Here is a 22,054-nt window from a genome sequence, read left to right as displayed (position 1 = left end):
GTAACATTGTAGATGGAACAGAAGAGAATTTGGGGGAAGTATAAGCTCTAAGTTGACAGGATTTCCTTGTCTTTCACCATTCTATTTTACTAAACACATTCAGGAAACATTTGCTGCTATATGGGTATGGGACTGTGTCTCCAGTGGGTAACCCACTAGCTACAAATAGAACATGTTAGAAATCCACCGCAATTGTCGCTGATACTCATTATGTTTATTGTACATATTGTACATTAATTGACATATCAGCTGATTTAGGATAATAATTCTGTTAAAGAAAGCCATTTTCTTCCCATTTTTTTTCTTGTTCATCTTTAATTCTATAGATTATCATCAAAATATAAGTAAAACCTAGGAGATATTAAAGAATCATCTTACAGCAATAGTTTGTGTAGACCTTGACGGATTTTTGCTGATCTGTGGTAAAATGAGTAAAATGTAGTTTTTCATAAAAATACATGTGAGCCTTAATTATGGTATTTCTCCTATTTTGGTGTTTTTTTATTTGTCTGTTTTCTGTACAATAGTACAAATGATGGTACAAGGTAGTTTTACTTTTTAAGAACATATCTTCACTTGGCAAACTCAATAGTTGAGACTCTATTTGGTGTCCAGTTTTGTGCATGTGTGTGTGTTTTAAATCTGTTGCTTTGTTGAAAAAATAGTCAGTATTGAAAAGAGACTATAGGCATGCGGCACTCCAACCTGTTTAGTTACCTGGTGTGTGAGTGTGTGTGGAGATGGGGTCTTGCTGTGTTCTCAGGCTAATGGATGGTCTTTCATAGACACTGAGGCCCTTTGACTTCTCTTATATTGGGCAGTATTTTTGACATGGGGTGCAGATTATAATGTATTTATTTCCTATGTAGGGTCTTTGGTCTTACAGTTGCACTTTCTAAGCTTTATTTTCCTGTTTACACCTTTGCGATCGATTGGGAGTATTGATATGTGGAGCCTGATAGACTCCATTTTGTACTGGCTGACTCCATCTTGTACATGGTTTAAAACTTTGCAGCCCCCACTGTCCCTCCCCTCACATATTTTTACAGGCCCCTGAGCACATACATCCTCCAGGAACAAGAAAAAAATAAATTTAGAGTTGCAAAACCTCGAAAACTCCCAGTCTGGGTGCAACACCCGCTCTTCTTCTTCTTCTTCTTCTCTTTTTTTAATTAATTTATTTTTATTGTTAAGTCATAGCTGTGTACATTAGTGCAATCAAGGGGTACAGTGTGCGGGTTTCATATACAATCTGAAATATTCTCATCAAACTGTTCAACATAGCCTTCATGGCATTTTCTTAGTTACTGTATGTAGACATTTGTATTCTGCCTTTAGTAAGTTTCACCTGTACCCATTCTAAGATGCACCGTAGGTGTGGCTCCACCCATTACCCTCCCTCCATCAAAACCTCCCCCCTCCCTTCCCCTTCCTTGGCCCTCTCCTCATAGTCTTGTGCTATAGTTGGGTTATAGCCTTCATGTGAAAGCTATAATTTAGCTTCATAGTAGAGCTGAGTACATTGGATACTTTTTCTTCCACTCCTGAGATACTTTGCTAAGAAGAATATGTTCCAGCTCCATCCATGTAAACATGAAAGAGGTAAAGTCTCCATCTTTCTTTAAGGCTGCATAATATTCCATGGTATACATGTACCACAATTTGCTAGTCCATTCGTGGGTCGATGGACACTTTGGAACACCCACTCTTCTTAAAGGCCCTTTTGTGCCCACTTACACCCCTCCCTATAGACTGTAATCTGGTGAATTTTGCTTCTCTAACCACTTCACTCTCAGAAACCACACCCAACTGAAAGCACACGTTAAAAACTCTGCTCCCCTGCTTCTCTCTGCTAGAGTGCTTTGGGTATGAACTCCTCTCTGTGCTGGCTAATAAAGGATCCTAAAACTCAAATTGACTCAGTGTGCTGGCATAATTCTCTGTAATTCCACTCACGTTTGGGTTCAACAGATAAGCACATATTCTTAATGTTGTTAAAGTATTGGTTCTTTTGCCTGGCAAGGTCTCTGTAATTGCCCTGCGCCTTCTCCATTCCTGACTCGCTATCTCCTTGTGTCTTACTGGATAACTTTCTGCTTCTCCTGGCTGTGTAGCCAAGTATTGGCTTGACAGCTACTTTGTTCCACTCTGAAGTCACCAACAGCTTTCAGTGTTTACTGGTATTCTAATACTGTCCAAGGCACGTGTTAAATACCGTGTGAGATATATACCTGTTCTTAAGTAAACTGTAATTTAAATATCAGTATTAAGATAAGCACACAATCAGTGATGTATTCCTACACACAGTGAGTCATTGTGTATTAAGAGAAACACATAGTGTAATTATTAAAAAAAAGAATTTCAGATGAGAATGGATGGGTCCTTGATTTGGCTATCTGTGTTACTTTGAACAAGTTTCTCAATCTTTTTGAACCTCCGTTTCCTCTATGAAAGTCAGGGGTAACAATAATTATATCAAGATTGCTTGTGAGGGTCAATGAAAACAATTAAAGTGAAGTACATAATTGTTAAGCATTTTAGGTAAGCATCCAACAGCCATCTTTTACTATTATTAGCCATTCCTCCTCCAAAGCACTTTTAAAGGTTATGATGATTTTCATGGGGATTGATGGGTGATAGTGATAAAGATAACTCTTTCATATAGAGGGAATGATAAACAAGGTAGGGAGTTAAAATATATTGGAATAGGGTGGTGCCTGTGGCTCAGTGAGTGGGGTGCCAGCCCCATATTCCGAGGGTGGCGGGTTCAAACCCAGCCCCGGCTGAACTGCAACGAAAAAATAGCCAGGTGTTGTGGCCGGCGCCTGTAATCCCAGCTGCTTGGGAGGCTGAGGCAGGAGAATAGCGGAAGCCCAAGAGCTAGAGGTTTCTGTGAGTCCTGTGTACATCAGTGCACTCTACTGAAGGCGGTAAGGTGAGACTCTGTCTCTACAAAAAAAAAAAAAAAAAAATTAAAAAGAAATATATTGGAATAACTTTTTGAAGCAAGAGATTTAATTAATACAGATAGAATATGAGAAAATATAACTGCAGTTGTTTTCAGATTTTGAACATATTTTAATGCAGAAGGAAAATAACTGGAAAGGGCACAATTAAAGGTAGAGATGTGAATTATTGAGGTAAGACTCTGGAGTTGGGAGAAAAGGTTGAGTCAGTGACTTGAGTGCAGGGATACATTTTAGGTAAAAGGAGTTCGGGCCTCAGGAAGTTAAAGTTGGAATTTTGTAAGTATATTCTGCTAGTTTTTCAAGTATGTCATTTTTCCTTTGCTTGTTAAGGATTCTGATGTTAGCAAACAGGTATTGTGTTATCATTTGAAGATCTAATTAGACTTTATACTGGTACAAGTATCTCCTGTATTTGTTTGAAAGATCAAAAAGCTTGTAATTTTCCTGGAAAAACATTTAAAATCAAGATGAGGGTTCACAGTCGGCTATATTTAATAATTAAGTCTGACACAGCCTACATTTTGTGACTTTGTTTCGTGGGTTTTTTTTTTTTTTTTTTCCCCTTTGTTTGATGTTGCTTCAATATAGAAGAATGTGGCTAGGCCACAGTATGGTTTTTACCTCTTATTAAAGGCTCATTACTTTGTAATGTTTGAAGAATTGAGAGCTATTATACTCTATCAGTTTATTAAAAATAAGGATTAAAATATGTGAGTGGAATGGAACATACTGGTTTGAAGTATTAATATGCCAGTTGGAATAGTTTTTGCATATTTAATTAATCTTCAACCTGAAGCAGAGAGAAACAGAGGCCTGGGTCAGAATAAGCTTTAGTTTGGTCTCACATAAAAAGACGTAAGTATAGTTGACTTTTTAAGAATGTAGCTCTGATTTTTAAATTATTTCAGAACTTATTTATTTATTTATTTATTTATTGTTAAGTCATAGCTGTGTACATTAGTGCAATCAAGGGGTACAATATGCTGGTTTCATATATAATCTGAAATATTCTCATCAAATTGTTCAACGTAGCCTTCATGGCATTTTCTTAGTTATTGTATGTAGACATTTGTACTCTGCCTTTAGTAAGTTTCGCCTGTACCCATTCTAAGATGCACCTTAGGTGCGGCCCCACCCATTACCCGCCCTCCACCAGACCCCACCCCTTCCCTATCCTTGGCCCTTGCCCCATAGTCTTGTGCTATAGTTGGGTTATAGCCTTCATGTGAAAGCTATAATTTAGCTTCATAGTAGGGCTGAGTACATTGGATACTTTTTCTTCCATTCCTGAGATACTTTGCTAAGAAGAATATGTTCCAGCTCCATCCACGTAAACATGAAAGAGGTAAAGTCTCCATCTTTCTTTGAGGCTGCATAGTATTCCATGGTATACATGTACCACAATTTGCTAGTCCATTTGTGGGTCGATGGGCACTTGGACTTCTTCCATGACTTAGCAATTATGAATTGGGCTGCAGTAAACATTCTGGTACACACGTCTTTGTTATATTGTGATATTTGGTCTTCTGGGTATAAACCTAGTAAAGGAATTATAGGATCAAATGGCAGGTCTATTTTTAGGTCTCTAAGTATTCTCCAAACATCCTTCCAGAAGGAACGTATTAGTGTGCATTCCCACCAGCAGTGTAGAAGTGTGCCCTTTTCTCCACATCCACGCGAACATCTCTGGTTTTGGGATTTTGTTATGTGGGCTACTCTTACTGGGGTTAGGTGATATCTCAAAGTAGTTTTGATTTGCATTTTTCTGATGATTAAGGATGATGAGCTTTTTTTCATGTGTTTCTAGATGGTGCATCTGTCCTCTTTAGAGAAGTTTCTCTTCAAGTCCCTTGCCCACCCTGAGATGGGATCACGTGTTCTATTCTTGTGAATACGTTTGAGTTCTCTGTGGATTCTGGTTATTAGACCTTTATCAGAGGGATAACCTGCAAATATTTTCTCCCATTCTGAGGGCTGTCTGCTTGCTTTACTTACCATGTAAGTAAAGGTCCCAGTAGTGGGACCCAGTAGTGTATTTTTAATACTGCTTCAATTGCCTGGGGAGTCCTCCTCATAAAATATTCACCCAGGCCGATTCCTTCAAGAGTTTTCCCTGCACTTTGTTCAAGTATTTTTATAGTTTCATGTCTTAAGTTTAAATCTTTTATCCAGTGAGAGTCTATCTTAGTTAATGGTGAAAGGTGTGGGTCCAGTTTCAGTCTTCTACAGGTTGTCAGCCAGTTCACCCAGCACCATTTGTTAAATAGGGAATCTTTTCCCGACTGAATGTTTTTAATTGGCTTGTCAAAGATTAAATAACGGTAAGTAGCTGGATTCATCTCTTTGTTGTCTATTCTGTTCCAGACATCTACTTCTACATCTGCAGCATAAGGTTTGTGCCAATACCATGCTGTTTTGATCACTATCGATTTATAGTACTGTCTAAGGTCTGGTAGTGTAATTCCTCCTGCTTTGTTTTTATTGCTGAGTAATGTTTTGGCTATTCGAGGATTTTTCTGATGTCATATAAAATGAAGTATTACTTTTTTAAATCTTAAAAAATGACAATGGAGCTTTAATAGGAAAATATGACAATGGAGCTTTAATAGGAATTTCATTAAAATTATATATTGCTTTGGGTAGTATAGACATTTTAACAATGGTGATTCTTCCCAGCCATGTGCATGGTATGTTTCTTTTCTTAAAGTTTCATAGTTCTCTTTATAGACGTCTCTCACGTCCTTTGTTAGGTATACTCCCAAATATTTCATCTTCTTTGGCACTACTGTGAAAGGAATAGAGTCTTTGACTGTTTTTTGGCTTGGTTATTGTTGGTATATATAAAGGCTACAGATTTATGGGTGTTGATTTTGTAGCCTGAGACATTGCTATATTTCTTGATCACTTCTAAAAGTTTTGCAGTAGAGTCCCTAGTGTTTTTCAGATACATGATCGTATCATCTGCAAAGAATGAAAGTTTGATCTCTTCTGACCCTATGTGGATACCCTTGATTGCCTTTTCTTCGCTAATTGCAATGGCTATGACTTCCATTACAATGTTAAAGAGCAAGGGAGATAATGGGCAACCTTGCCTGCTGCCTGATCTAAGTGGAAATGATTTCAATTTAACTCCATTCAATACGATATTGGCTGTGGGTTTGCTGTAGATGGCCTCTATTAGTTTAAGAAATGTCCCTTTTATACCAATTTTCTTAAGTGTTCTGATTATGAAGGGATGCTGCATATTATCAAAAGCTTGTTCTGCATCAATTGAAAGAATCATATGGTCCTCATTTTTTAGTTTGTTTATCTGCTGAATTACATTTATAGATTTACGTATATTGAACCAGCCTTGAGACCCTGGGAGAAATCCCACTTGGTCGTGGTGTATAATTTTTTTGATGTGTTGTTGGATTCTGTTTGTTAGGATCTTACTGAGTATTTTAGCATCAAATTCATTAATGATATTGGTCTATAATTTTCCTTTCTTGTTGGGTCTTTCCCTGGTTTGGGGATCAAGGTGATGTTTGCTTTGTAGAATGTGTTGGGTAATATTCCTTCTTTTTCTATATTTTGGAAGAGGTTTAGTAATATAGGTATGAGTTCTTGTTTAAATGTTTGTTAAAATTCTGATGTAAAGCCATCTGGTCCTGGGCTTTTTTTTTTAGGGAGATTTTGTTTAGTTAATGCTATTTCAGAACTTGATATAGGCCTGTTCAACATTTCCACTTCATTCTGGCTAAGTCTTGGTAGGTCGTGTACTTCCAGGTATTGGTCGATTTCTTTCAGATTTTAATATTTCTGAGAGTAGAGTTTCTTGTAGTATTGGTTAAGGATTTTTTGAATCTCTGAGGGGTCTGTTGTTATTTCATCGTTACCATTTCTGATTGATGACATTAGAGATTTTACTCTTTTTTTTCTGATTAGGTTGGCCAAAAGTTTATCTATTTTATTGATCTTTTCAAAAAACCAACTTTTGGATTTATTGATCTCTTGTATAATTCTTTTGTTGTCAATTTCATTTAATTCTGCTCTGATTTTGGTTATTTCTTTTCTTCTACTGGGTTTGGGGTTGGAGTGTTCTTCCTTCTCCAGTTGCTTGAGATGTCCCATTAAGTTATTAACTTCCTCTCTTTCCATTTTCTTGAGGAAGGCTTGCAGTGGTATAAATTTCTCTCTTAGGACTGCCTTTGCAGTATCCCAGAGGTTCTGGTAATTCGTGTCTTGTTGTTTTCTTCCAAAAATTTCGTGATTTCCTTATTAATCTCGACTGTAACCCATCTATCCTTCAGCATAAGGTTGTTTAGCTTCCATATTTTTGTATGTGTATGCAGGCTCCTGTTGTTATTGAGGTCAACTTTTATTCCATGATGTTCTGAGAAAATGCAAGGAATAATTTCTATATTTTAAAATTTGCTGAGGTTAGATTTGTGGCCTAGGATGTGGTCGATTTTGGAGTATGTTCTGTGGGCTGATGAGAAGAATGTATATTCGGTTTTGTTGGGATGAAATGTTCTGTAGATGTCTGTTACGTCCAGATGTTGAATGGTTGAGTTTAAATCTAAAATTTCTTTGCTTAGCTTTTTTTTCGAGTATCTATCCAGTACTGCTAAAGGGGTGTTAAAATCTCCAACTTCTATGGAACTGGAGGAAATCGAGTTGCTCATGTCTGTTAGAGTTTCTCTTACAAATTGAGGTGCTTTCTGGTTGGGTGCATAAATATTAATAACAGAGATCTCATCATATTTAGTATTACGTTTAACAAATATGAAGTGTCCATCCTTATCCTTCCTTATTTTGGTTGGTTTAAAGCTTATTGCATCTGCGAACAGGATTGCAACACCTGCTGTTTTCTGCTTTCTGTTTGCCTGGAATATAGATGACCATCCCTTCACCTTGAGTCTATATTTGTCTTTTATTATAAGATGCGATTCTTGTATGCAGCAGATATCTGGCTTGAGTTTTTGTATCCGGTCAGCCAACCTGTGCTTCTTTACACGACCGTTTAAATCATTCACATAATTGAGAATATTGATAAGCCTTTGGAGAGTCCGGTGGACATTTTTAATGCTCTTGCAGCTGTGGAAGTTGGAATTTGATCAAAATTTTCTGGGTGGGTTTACTTTTGTGGTGGAGGATTACGCTGGTCTTAATGGAGGATAGGTCTGAGAATATCCTGGAGAGCTGGTTTAGTTATGGCAAATTTCTTCAACATGTGAATGTCATTGAAGTATTTAATTTCTCCATCATAAATGAAACTCAGTTTAGCTGGGTACAGGATCCTGGGTTGAAAGTTATTTTGTTTAAGGAGATTAAAAGTCTATGACCATCCTCTTCTAGCTTGAAAGGTTTCAGCAGAGAGATCTGCAGTTATTCTAATGTTCTTGCTCTTATAGGTGATGGTTTTCTTTCCTCTGGCTGCTTTCAGAATTTTCTCCTTCATATTAACTTTGGTGAAATTGATTATGATGTGTCTGGGGGATGTCTTATTTGGGTTGAGTTGTGCTGAAGTTCTGAAACTGTCTGCTTTCTGAATTTCAGAATGTCTTGGCGTGTCTGGAAAGTTCTTCTTCATAATCTCATGGAGAAGAGACTGTGGCTTGTGAAGCCACGTCGTCGCTTTCCGGGATCCCTATAAGACGAATATTGGTTTTTTTCGAATTATCCCAGAGCTTTCTGAGAGAGTGATCTGTTTTTGCACTCCATTTCTCTTCCTCTTTGAGAGTTTGGGAGCATTCAAAAGCTTTATCTTCAATGTCAGAAATCCTTTCTTCTGGTTGCTCCATTCTGTTACTGAGGGATTCTACTGTGTTTCTCAGCTCTTTGAGGGCTGCAACTTCTTGTCTCATTGTGTCAACATCTTTGGTCATTTGGTCTTTGAATTCATTAAATTCTTGAGATATCTTTTGGGTTACTGTTTGAAATTCTAATTCAATCTTATTTGCTATCCATATTCTGAATTTGATTTCTGATATCTCAGCTATTTGTTTGTGCATGGGATCTTGTGCTGTGTCTGCCCCATTGATCCTTGGGGGAGTTGATCTATTCTGATTATTCATATTGCCAGAGTTTTTCTGTTGATTTCACCTTATGATTGTTTTTCACCGTTGCCTCTCACTGTCCTCAGAGTTGTGGAGGTTTCTGTCCAAGATTAGACCCCAGTGGGATCACTCTATTGTTGCTGGATCTTTGTAGGGAGTGACTCTGTGTAGTTACTCTGCGGCTGTCCCAGCCAGGGACTTCTGGTTGTGGAAGCAGCTCTGGAGTGTGACATACCGGGATCCAGCAACAGGGTTGGGGGTGGTGCGAAGAGTTCTGGGAGTGCCTAGCGCTCAGTGACTTTGGCACAGGGAGCCTGAGGTTGCAGCAGTCTCTGGCCAGGAGAAGGGCTCTGCGCAGAGGTAGGGAGGGCTCCGGAGGCCACGCAGCTACCAGTGTTCCTGGCCAGATTAGTGGGCTAGTTTGGAGGCAGGGAGTGTACAGGAGGGAGGATGCAGGGTTGCATGGCTCCTGCAGTTCCTGGTCAGGGCATGCAGAGGCCCTGCCTGCACGGGTCACAGGTCGCGGGTCACCGCGCAGCTCTTATGCAGGTCCTGGTGGCGCCAAGCCCAGGAGTTTGGGGTTGCCATGAGGTGTGATGCCACAGCACTCTACCCAGGGCAACAACCCTAGGCTCCAGTGTGCCAAAACCGGTCTCACTCTGCCTCTGAGGGTTATTCTGTATGGCAGTTCAGTCACCGCCTTTGGGCTGCTCAGTCACTAGGTTACTAGCTCCCCCTGGATCCTTGCTCTGCGACCCTGAGGGCGGAGCTTGCCAGGGCAGTTCTTTCACAATGGCTCCCTGTAGCCCCGGTCGGCGGCTCAGTCTGGGGCCTTAGACAATGCCCAAATTTCTCTGCCTTCCTGCTCAATCTTTCCCCAAAGCAGTTCAAGTGAGTGCTAAGTCGGGAAACACGAAACAGTTCACAGGAAGGCCTTTCTGGTTTGCAGTTTTACTGCTTCTTGTACTTATGGCTGCTGGTGGGATTAGGTCGATCGAACACACGCAACCACTTGCCAGTTTTCCAGTGTTTTTGTCCTCCTCTTGGGGTCCAGAAGTCCCTTGCTGACTACCTGTATCCTCAAAGGGATGATTATAGGCAGATCCCACCAACCAGAGATGCCTGGAGTCTTATCTCCCCAGACTCACTGTGCCCAGTTGCAGGGAAGCTGTTACTCGGCCGCCATCTTGCTCTACCCCTATTTCAGAACTTTTGATAGCTAATGATGCTCTTTCTAAAAAGAAAAAAATGGATGTTGAAATTTTTAGTTTTCAATTTCTTTAAGTAGTTTGAGTATTCAACTGACATGTTTGTATGTTTAAAACTTTTAAAATATTTTAACTTATTCAAAATTCATTATTTCATTTGTTTAGCTTATATAATTTAAAAACATTTTGCCACAGATGCTTTTTAAACTTCTGAGTTATACTGTTAAATTGAATACTTAATCTCCCTTTCTGCTTTTGAGATTTTTATTTATTTCCTAGCCTGTGGCCATATAACAAACAAACTATGGAAAGATTAGTAAGCACGGTGTAGGAGCTCTATGCTTCCATCACAGCTGTCGCCAAGTCTTCTCAAGATTTTGCATCTTCCTTGAAGTTCAACAGCCATTTCATTTGGTTTTGGCTTTCAACAGTCAACCTTCAAAGATCTTTTGTTTTCTGACAGTTGAAGAAATTGGCTCAGTGTGCTTACTCTTAATACAATTATTTAATTGTTTACAGATAACTGAAACTGCCTTTTAAAGGTTTCTATTATGAATTTATTTTATGGGAAGCTTATCATGTGGAAGTGATTGGTCAACATAATTCCTGGCGACTGAAAAAAGTGGTTCTTAAGCCAAAAAGCATAAGAAAGCTCATTCTTTCATTTCTGATTTTGCTCTGCATTTCTCCCCCTGTGTATTATAACAAATCTTTCTCCTTTTTAAAAGTAAGATATAGCAGATTTAATGCTTGAATTGGTACTGTTATAGCATGCTTTAAGAAATGTACTCTTCAGAAATTTTCACTTTTTCAAAATGATATCACGTATTATTTTGATAACTGAACCCATCTTATCTAATAAAGAATGTGGAACTTTACTGATATTTCACCAACTGTAATTAACCGAAGGGAAGAGTTCAGTGAAGAATGTTTTGAATTCTTTGTGTAAGATTTATACTTAGTAGCTTATTTTGAGTATTATAAATTTTTCAAAACATCATTTTGTTTAATTTAAAATTGTTAGTTCATTTTCTTTCTTTCTTTCTGTTTTTTTTTTTTTTGAATTCTTTTTCATTAGTGATTTTCCATGAGAGGATATACATTTCCACCTTCATTAAGTAAGATAGGAAAATACGATTTGCTTTCTATAGTTGGCTTTTAAGCCAGCCTATCAACAACATATCCTTTCCATGGATATACCTGGAACATGGGGTGATAAGGCATAATTATTTCCTTACAGAATTGTTTAAAAACAGTCACATTAAACAACTAACGTACAACACTCACTAATGACTTACTGGTTACAGACACTATTTTAAGTGTTTTACACGTTATCAATCCATTTATGTTATAAATATATTCCTTTCCTGTCCTGTCTCCTCTTGTTTTTCTTCCCTGCCTTTTGACCCAATTGGCTTTTCTTAAGACAGTAACGTTTAAGAAACAGCCCAAGTCAAAAGTATTGCTACAGATTGAGTATCCCTTATCCTAACGGCTTGGGACCAGAAGAGTTTGAGATTTCATTTTTTCCCCCAAATTTTGAAATATTTGCATATATACAATGAGACATGTTGAGACTGGAACCGAAGTCTAAACACAAAATTTACTTATGTTTCATATACATCTTATACACATAGCCTGAAGGTAACTTCATTTATATTTTAAAATGATTTTGTGCATGAAGCCAAGTTCTGATGCATTTTGACCTCAACTTATCTCGGACTGTCAGGTGTAGAATATCCACCTGTGGCATCAGGTCGGGACTCAAAACACTTCAGATTTTAGAACATTTCAGATTCAGGATCTCTGGATTGTCATAGGCAGTATCTTCCATTAAAATTGTCCACTTAATTTATCGGGCTCTGCATGGGTTATAGGGCAAATAAGAGAAAGAGAACGTGTGACCTGAAGTGGTATTAGGTGGTAGACGTAGCAGATTGCTTGGAAGGATGCTGATTTAACTTGGTGCCAGTCATAGAGGAAATCATAGGTAAATGTCAGGGCCCACTACAGTGAGGGGACCATGAGACGCTTGAGGAAGCAAGCAGAGAGAACATGGGCCTTCAAGTAAACCCTGCAGACAGAGCTGGAGAATTTAAACCAACAAGGCAAGTCACATGACGTAACACATTTTGCCATAGAAGCAGCAGGAGGATGAAAATAGAACTTGTAAATATATAAGGATGAATGGTTTGGCCCAGTGGTGCATGGACAAGAAGTCTGGCTTTAGATTTCCAAAGAATAATGGACAGAAATACATATTTTAAATAGCTTCATATACAAGAGGATAATACTGGCCATATCTCTGAATATATGCTATATCACTTTACTTTTTATTAGAGGTTGGGTCTTGCTCTGCTGCCCAGGCTGGAGTTCAGTGGTATAATCATAGCTCACTGTAATCTGGAGCTTGTGGGCCCAAGTGATCTTCCCACCTCAGTCTATAAGCACAAGCCATTAGGCCTAGTTCATTTTTTAATTTCTGAAGTTTTTTGTAGTGATGGTGTCTCTCTATTCCCCAGGCTGATCTCAAACTTATGTTCTGAAGTGATCCTTCGGCCTTAACCTCCTAATTTGCTTAACTATGCTATATTACTTTTTATCATGTCAGATGATTTGCTTTTCTTATTATTTGCATTTGTACGTAGTTAGAATGTTTGACATACATTTATTCTGGGGAAGAGAGGGAGCTTGGTATTCAAATGGTTTAGAATTTGAAATCTGACAAGCCTGGATTTGAATCTCAGCTGTTTCATGACCTTGAGCAAGTTAGTTACCTGATATTTTGAGGTAGATTCTTGTCTGTTAAGATCGAGATAGGAACACCCGAGGGTGGAAAGGTTAAATGAGATATCAATAGCAGTGTCTGGTACTCTGTCAGGGCTAAACAGAAGTGAGCTACCCTCCCTAGAAGAGGACACCAGAATTGTTTTCTCCTTCTTGTTGTGGAAAGGGTAGAAATTATAAAGAGAAGGTGGGGAGGGAGAGAAGGGATTGGTGTGCTCTCACCTAACGGGCACATTTTAGGGTATCTGGCCCACCTCCTGGGTGCAGGACATAACTACAACAGGGACTTTAGCTAAGAAATGTAAACTTTGTAACCTAATTGTTTGTGCCCTCATATTAATCTAAAATTTAAAAATAGAAATCATAAAGAGAAAATATATAATTGGGAGACTAAAACCTCCGTTCATAAGAGGCCACAATGTGTGTTTATTAAAGAAAAAGTAAATTCTTAGGAGGAAAGAAGTTTAGCAGTTTAAATTATGTGGTCAGTTAAATAGTAAAACATATTTCAAAATGTGTGTTACCTAACTTAAGGGTTTCATGCAAAAAATTATCTGAAATTGAGTACTGCATATTTGCTAAATATAGTGATTCTTCTGTATTTTAAAGGCATATGTAAATGGAATTACATGCTGGTCAGGTTCAATTATTAAAAGTTACTTTTTTTCACTAGTGAAATTTTAAAGTATTTATATAATGATGGTCCTTGAAAATCTTGCTACTCGTTACAACAATTGAATTACTGAAGGATTTTGTTTTGTTCAGTGTTGTTGAGCCATATCTTATTGGTATAAGACTATTTTAGTATTTTGTATTTTGTATTTAGTATTTCTTTTGTTTTGTAATAAGAAATTTATTTAAATCATGTTTTAAAATTATAAGAGCAGAACCAGCATTTTAGTTTTAAAAAGATAATCCTTTATTATGTTAGAGACTATAACAAGAGTGATACCCTGTCTATACTAAAAATAGAAAAGTTAGCTGGGACAGTGGTACATGCTTGTAATGTCAGCTACTCAGGAGGCTGAGGCAGGAGGATTGCTTGAGTCAACAGAATCTGAGGTTGCAGAGAATCTGAGTGAATTTGAGTTTGCAGTGAGATTGGGTCTTGCTCTGCTGCCCAGGCTGGAGTGCAGTGGTACACTCATAACCCACTGCAACCTGGAGCTTGCCGCTGCACCCTGAATGATGCTGCTGCACTCTAGCAGGGGCTATGGAGTGTGACTCTGTCTCAAGAATAAAATAAAATAAAATAGTTTTGAGAAGTCTGTTTTTAGATTTTCTAAAGCTAATGTTGTCATTCTGCTTTTTTTACTTTCACATATGATCTCAGAGAACACTCATTAGATATGCTTTCATATCCTTTTCTGATTTCAAAATGTATTATCTGAAAAACTTCAAGCATGTATTTTCTTATGAAAATGCTATGTTGTCTATTTATTCTTACATCATTAGTAAAAAGTTAAAAGTATGCTTTGTCATTTCTGAGTAATATGTATAAGTGATATTAAAATTTTTCTAGTTATATGATGGTGAAGGAAGCGATGGTGGTTTACAAAAAACAGCTGCCGGTCTTGAACTTCTTTTGATTGGTTAATCATTACAAATATTTATAAACTTTGTTCCTTGTGGATATGTATATTTTTAGATAACTAACGTGATTTGCACAGCCCTTCTGAAACAGTTGAAACTTATAAGAATTTCAAATTTGGGTGCCTGGTGGAAATAAAATAAATATGACACATGGTAAATATTTGCTTTTTGAATCTCTTTTTTTTTTTTTTTTGTATAGACAGAGTCTCACTTTATGGCCCTCAGTAGAGTGCTGTGGCCTCACACAGCTCACAGCAACCTCCAACTCCTGGGCTTAAGCGATTCTCTTGCCTCAGCCTCCTGAGTAGCTGGGACTACAGGCGCCCGCCACAACGCCCGGCTGTTTTTTGGTTGCAGTTTGGCTGGGGCCGGGTTTGAACCCGCCACCCTCGGTATATGGGGCTGGCGCCCTACCGACTGAGCCACAGGCACCGCCCTGAATCTCTTATATAATCTAAACAAATGTTACTAAAATGTTGTGCTTTATGGTTTAGGATCCCCCCCATGTTAAATACACACTATCTTTAAAAAAATTTGAGTCTCATTTTTTCCCTGTCATTTGAACAGGTGTCTCAATGCTTGTACCTACTGCAAAACTAAACACGCCAGAGGAAATTTGGCCAGTTATCCAATTGATGAATTAGTAGATAGAGCCAAACAGTCTTTTCAAGGTAAGATTTTCTAGAATTATCTGTAAAGTTCTTAATAAGATGTATCTATCTTCTCAGTAATCCTTCAATTTAGATACCTTCTTTAGCTTTGTTAAGAGTTTAGAAATATTTGAGCTCAACTACTAGGGACTGTACCAGATTTAGTCACTCAGGTATATTTACATTAATTACTCTTCTTTTACTGTTCTTCTATTATCACTCAAAGGTGAGTGACATATTTTAAACTTTATTTAATCTATTTCTAGACTCCATGAAAAAGACAAAACGTAAATTAAAGAAATGAAATCCATGAGCCTCTGGTATCTGTAAGATTTTTGTGGACTGAATGAAGATTCTTTCTTCTCTCTGTGGCATTTTTGGACTATTTAGAAAATAGTGCTCATGAAAGTTTCCCAAAGTTGTTGAAGGAGAAGATGGTAGTCTTTCCTATCAGTCAATAAAGAAGCCCCTCCCAACCCTCATTTCTAGGAATGGTGAACCAGTAAAGAGTGGTTCTGGGGATACTCCTAATGAGAATACTGCTTTGTTTGGGGTGACCAGCTACTTCTGAGTCATCGCTGACTGGAAAATGTGATTATCTAGGTACCTCTCAGCATATAGTGAGACTTATCTTTAACATGAGTCACAGTGCTGTTGGCATATAACTGCTTAAACCATAAGCTTCCTCTTTTGTCTTTATTTATAATGTGTGTATATAATAGTGTTGTGTTTTTACTCCCAACAGGAGATAATCTCTTGTCTCTTAATCTTGTGGGTTAATAGTTATTGGCAATATACTTTTCCTTCTAGCAAATAACTTAGAGTGCTATTTTTAGTACTTCAAACCCTGAATGTCAGAAAGTTTGAGTTCCAAACTCATTTCTTTATTTAGTCTATGTAAATCTTTTACCAACATGAATTTGGAATGTTCCTTTTAATAGAGATAAATATACTCATGGTTAATTTATTGACACCTCCCAATAATTTTTTTCTCTATATTCTTAGCTCAGTCGCTTCCAATGTTCACATTCAACTAGTGTTGAAAGAGAAATGAAGGAAACTTATTGACTATTGCCAGGGCTCTGTTTTTAGAGCTAAGTTACTTTCTGATGTGAGGAAAACCTGAGTGGTTATCATTTCTGCAACATGATTATTAACTTTAAGGATGTTTTAGAAAGGGCACAGATTTGCACAGAAACCTCATCTGTTTGAAAATGATATCTTTACTGGCATTCTTAATTAGTGTTTGTTTTTCCATATATCTGTCAGATGATGGGAATGCTAAACATATCTGATCCATCTACCAAACATTTCAAATTAGAAGGTGTGCAAATTAGTACCTTTTCAACATTATTAATTTCTAAATGCAACTGTCTATAATTTTAAAAAAATCTTATACTTCATTTTAACTGAAAATTAATTTGAAAAATATAAAACCATAAAACCATCAGATAAGAAGTCAAAGTCTTCTCTTCTCTCCATCCATCTATCCCCACTTATCACTAACACTAACATTTTGATAGGATGGCTTTATTATGGTGAATGGACACATTTATGTAGTATGTGACCTGAGGAAAAAAACAGAAACATAATTTTTACAAACTGATTATAGGATTTATCTGAAGCTGTCAAGCTTAGCTCCCTGATTTACCTGTAGAAACGCCCTCAGAGCCATAGTGGTAAGGAGTGTTGCCTCTGCAGGACTTTAGTTAACATCGTTATATCCTAGTGATTTGGGCCAGTTGATGGTGAGTGAATCAGAGAATATATAAGAGGTTAGCAGCGATTCAATTGCTATTTGTAGAGAAAGTATTAGAAGATTACTCTTATCATCATTGGTAAGATACGTAAGCACCATTCGTGACATTTTTCAATTGTCTTATTTTCTGTGTATTAGAGTTGAAACGAAATGCTAGTTTTTAGAGCCAGTATGTTCAGGAATATTTCAAGTCCTCAATTATTTGGTGCTCTTTGCTATAGGCAGAATTTGGCTTTGAAACACTGCTCTGTTTCTATTGCTGCCTAGCCACACGATTGCAATAAGGCATCTGACCTCTCTGAGCTATGGCTTTCTGAGCCCTGAAACATTTGGTGTTGTTTGTTGTGAGAATTTGACGTAACATATGTGAAGTAGTTGGCTATGTCAGTGTTTCAAAGACAACATTTTATTTTAAGGAATTTAAAGTGAATCTTTTGAGAATATTGGAACATCCATAACAGATATTAATGCCTACAATCAAATGACAGTTTTTCTTTTCTTTTTTTATTTCACAGTGTTATAGGGACACAAACATTTTTGGTTACGCGGATTGTTTTCATGGTGCTCGAGTCAGGGTTACAAGTATCCAGTGTACCCATTAGGCAGGTTTTCGCTCCTCACCGCCTCCCCCGCCCTCCCCAGTCTCCTGAGTTTTCAGTCCTCATCAGTTCATTCCAATTCAATAGTGAACGCATGTCGCGTTTTTTCCATTTATTGGATACTTCAGTTAGAATAATGGTCTCTAATTCCATCTTAATTTTGATTTTTAAATGTTTTATGAAAAATGTGTAGATAGAAATTAGTTAAACAGTTATCTTTCATTTTCTAAATTTGAGAAATACAGATTTATGCTAAGGATGGCCTTATAATTCCTTTTCCCCAAAGGAAATATCAGTCTGTAAGGTCACATTTTAAAGAGTTAATAGCACTATCTTTTTTCTACAAAAAACATTGAGTTCAGTGATCTTATAGGGATCCCAAGTTTGAATTTTAAAATTGTGAAGAATAATTATAAAGGTAAATATGCTATAAGAAATAGCCCATTTTCTTCTTCCTGTGACTTTTGCATTTTTAGTTCTTTACGAATCCAGATGTTAGGAATATTCTTTGGGCCAGCAACCCTAACATGCTACTTTCTACTGTGAGTAGATTGCCTGTTCTGTAATGAATAACACAGTTCTATGAGAAGTTGCTCTAAGCTGAAAAATCTGAATATGTTGCCACTAAATTTTAATATAATGTTTAAAGCCATTCTACCAGGGGAAGTTAAATTTCCTATCCTTACACTGGCATTTCCTTTCTTTCCTTGTGTTCATATTTTAGGGTCTCCTAGCCGTCAGAAGTCCACATTGATTTTCCAACTTTAGACCAATTGTAGAGTGGGATTAAAGCCCAGATTGCCTGTCATGTGATAGCTCTTATTGATAGTGTATATCATAAGATCATTATTTTATTCTGAATAGCACATTTATCAGACATTTTATATTCATAAAAATTTATTTCTTATTAGTCTAATGAATGAAGAAACCAAGGACTAACTCAAAGGCAAGGAAGCATTCAGAAGAGGTTCTGAAATAATCATGAAATCATTCAGAATATAAAATGGCCTCCAAAGTACTAAAAATATGGTGAATGTACATTCAGCTGCCAAAAAAATGAGAAAGAGGGCTCGTTAACGTTTGAATGGATAGCACTAAAGTAAAAACTATTTATATTTTTAAATAGATACTTCAGTATCTTTTATACATAAAGTATATGTATTCAATTGGTTTCCTAGCTTTTTTCCTTTCTTACTTAACCTAACCCTTTTGACATTTTCACTATTTTTACTTTCTCAGTGTAAAATGTTTTTGAATTTGTGGCGAGTGCTGTATATGAGTTTAAGATTTACCAGGCAACTTCTGGGTGTCATCTCATTGTTCTTACAGACTGTTGGGGGCTTTCCTTTTTACCATCTACCTTTGCTGAGATTCAGATTTTAAAAATTCCTAGGATTAACAGTGTTTGGGGGCTGAGGTTGCTGGGTGTCACATGGTTGCATTTTAGATATCTAGAAAGACATGTAGAGAGGTGACCAGTACTTTGTGGGGGCCAGAATGAATTTACAAGCTAGTGTTTTCTAGGATATTTGTATTGATTTTTCTCTAGCAGCTAATCAATCAGTTTCAGTTGTGTAAGTGATGGAGCAAACCTTTTTAAGTGTGCTGGGTGAATGGTGTGGAAACAACACCTTTCACTGCTGTCTCTGGAATCAAAATGTAGAGATGATGGATGAGCTGTTTTTATTGCTTTCGTGCGCTTTTCTAGATCTCATTTGTGTCTTGCTACTTTTTTTCTCTTTCATAAATCTGAAAAGCCCCTGCAAAATAAGTGGCATAAACTGGCTGTGGAAAGGTAAAATAAATTAAGGTGAAATATTCAGAACAAGAAGAAAATAGATGCTTAGTGATTTCAATATTCATGTTGGAACTTTTAAAAGCAATAAATTCTGTTGTATTTCAAGACTTGCAAAGATACTGTCTATTGTATATAAGATTAATTATAAAATACAACTGCAAAACATAGCTTCCTGCCCTTTTAGGAGTAGGAAAGAATATAACCAATATTTGATTTTCGGTTGTCTAGGCTTCACATTGTTCAGTTATGTGGTTTAAATCAAGCCACATTTGACTTTAGAGATGATTACTATATATTGCTTCTGATCTAAGATCAAAATGCAGCCAATAACTATATATTCTGTTAATTTATGTGGCAGTTAAATTAAATGTCTCTTTAATTCCTTTATCTTTTCATTTGTGCTGTATTTAAATATGACTGAGAAAGCTGTGTTTTCTATAGGATTAATTATGTTAATTTATGTGTTTGTTAGACATTGTCTGCTTCCAAAAAGGATTTTAGGTAGCTTGTACTAAATGATAGTATGTAATAGACCATGGGAATAAAAGCTGTATAAAATGCTGTATTGTGTTTTGAAAAAGAGAAGGTAATTTTACCAGCTGATGAATCCTGGCTCTTCAGAAACACAGGGAAATAATTTATATAATTTAATCTGAGTATATAAAAGGAAGTATATAGTTTGTCATGAGAAGTCTACATGTTTCAAGACTCTGAACACTAAGAGTTATTTTCATACATTATTTCCAAAGAGACATAATGAAAATGCTTTTGACTAGTAATATATAGATATTAAAGATATGATCTCCACAGGGATTTTTCCTTGTTGACACTTAAAACCCCTCAAAATATAATATTAAAAAGGAACTTTTATATAGCATTTTCATGAGTACTAATGTACGTAATACACATAACTTGACGGGGGCACAATGCCCAAATAGCTATTTACCAGATACTCAGTTTAAATAAGCTAAGAGTAATAACTTTGATTTTAGGGAGTGTTAGTTAAGGTTATCCATGGTAAAAGCAGTAGTAATTTGCATGGCCTTTGCCTATGTGTATCTCTGAATTCCTGACAGTGGTGTTCAAACTTTTCTTAGCAACAAAAGGAACACCTTTTCTTCAAATGAAATTTGAAACAGTAGAGGCAAAACTGCCATGGTTGAAGTAGAAATGGGGCCCCAATTAACGAAGCCTTTCCTAGTGATTTGGATCCAGCCAGAACCTGCTGGCTTAGATGAGTGTTTTTTGATGTATTCCTTAACACTTTAATCCAAGAACGGGAGACATGTCCTTAAAAGGCCAGATAGTAAATATTTTAGGGTTCATGAGCCAGCTATAGGATCTCTGTTACAACTTGATTCTGCCCTTGTAGCATGAAAGTAGCCACAGACAATACTCAAATGAATGGGCCTGGCTGCCTTCCAATAAAACTGTGTTGCATTCTTACTAATTGTATAAATTAAATTGTTAACAGTTTAAAAAAAACAAAAAACAAAAAAAACCCTGTGTTTATAATAGGAGTTCATGAGGAAGGGCTTCCATGGACAATTTTGGGTGAAGCTAACTTAAATTAAATAAGATTCTATTTGACAGACCTCCTGTTGTCCCTGAAATGCTAACACAGTGTAAATCCCCAAGAGAAGGATATAGTCTTCAGGAGCCAAAAGTCCGTCTAGAAAAGTGTTCTCAAATCGGTTTATTTGAGCCACTTGGCAATCTTACAAAACCAAAACCAAAAGTCTGTCTGTATCGCATCCCTGGTAATTGCATCACAATTTCTGTGCATAGAGACCTTAACGCTTTCAAATGTGTAAGCGCTTCTGTCACATACCCAGAGTTGAGAACTGGGACTGAGAGCCACTAGTCTAGACAGTTTTTTTGATTGAAACTATGAAATGAGCTGATCCTGTCAACTCTTCACTGAGAGGAGTCTGAGGAGGAACCCTTGAGGATTAGTAAAGAATGGCTAAGTTGGGCAAGGTGGGGGGCCACCCTGTGTTGTTAATTTGCTGACACTGCCCTAAACAGATAACAGATAGCTTCAAAATCCAAAGGCTCAGTGCTTTTTGTTATCATCTAAGGCATCACAAAAGAGTCAACTGACATTTAGGGAGTATTTACTGTTCCATGTGTAGGAATTAAAAAGATGGAAGCCACATGCTTCTTGTTTTTAAGAACTATTGCTCCACCTAGTTTAGAAGGAACAAGAAAAGCCAGTTTGACTGATGAAAGTTCAACTGTATAGAAGCAGGAATCAAGTGTTGGGGTAACACAAATCATTGAAACTTTTAACTTCAATAAGTACCTTTGGATTTTGAAACCATTCATTATCCATGTAGAGCAGTCTCAGCAAATTGACAACACTGTTTTGCCCCTCCACATTCCCTAGTTTAGACATTCTGTGCTAATCCTTGGAGATTCCACCGTAGACTCCCTCTCACTGCAGTTCTTGTTAGCCACTGCCACTGGATTATACTTTGTTTTCAAGATGAAATTTATACACATTCTGAATCCCAAGGCTTATGTGATGCTAAAGGCCTATGAAAGAAAGAAATCAAACATTGGCTCTGTAACTAAACTATTAGAACTCTGTAGTTGTTATTTTTCCATTCATTCAACAAATATTTGTTGAGCATTTATTAGAAGCAGT

At 37.0% G+C, this 22,054-nt stretch overlaps 1 protein-coding gene across 3 annotated transcripts in view; it reads left to right on the top strand.

Moving 5' to 3' along the window:
- The window catches only part of CDKAL1 (CDK5 regulatory subunit associated protein 1 like 1), a 704,761-nt gene that overhangs the window by 292,094 nt on the left and 390,613 nt on the right, over nt 1-22,054 (top strand). For all 3 annotated transcript variants that reach the window (XM_053601908.1, XM_053601906.1, XM_053601907.1), the window contains one exon: nt 15,166-15,269. In XM_053601908.1, the coding sequence (XP_053457883.1) occupies nt 15,166-15,269 (104 nt within the window). The remainder of the gene's footprint in view (nt 1-15,165; nt 15,270-22,054) is intronic.

The sequence above is a fragment of the Nycticebus coucang genome, chromosome 9 (assembly GCF_027406575.1).
Source record: "Nycticebus coucang isolate mNycCou1 chromosome 9, mNycCou1.pri, whole genome shotgun sequence".
Lineage (NCBI taxonomy): Eukaryota > Metazoa > Chordata > Mammalia > Primates > Lorisidae > Nycticebus > Nycticebus coucang.
Note: the sequence above shows the minus strand (reverse complement) of the source record. Positions and strands in the feature narration are given on the sequence as shown.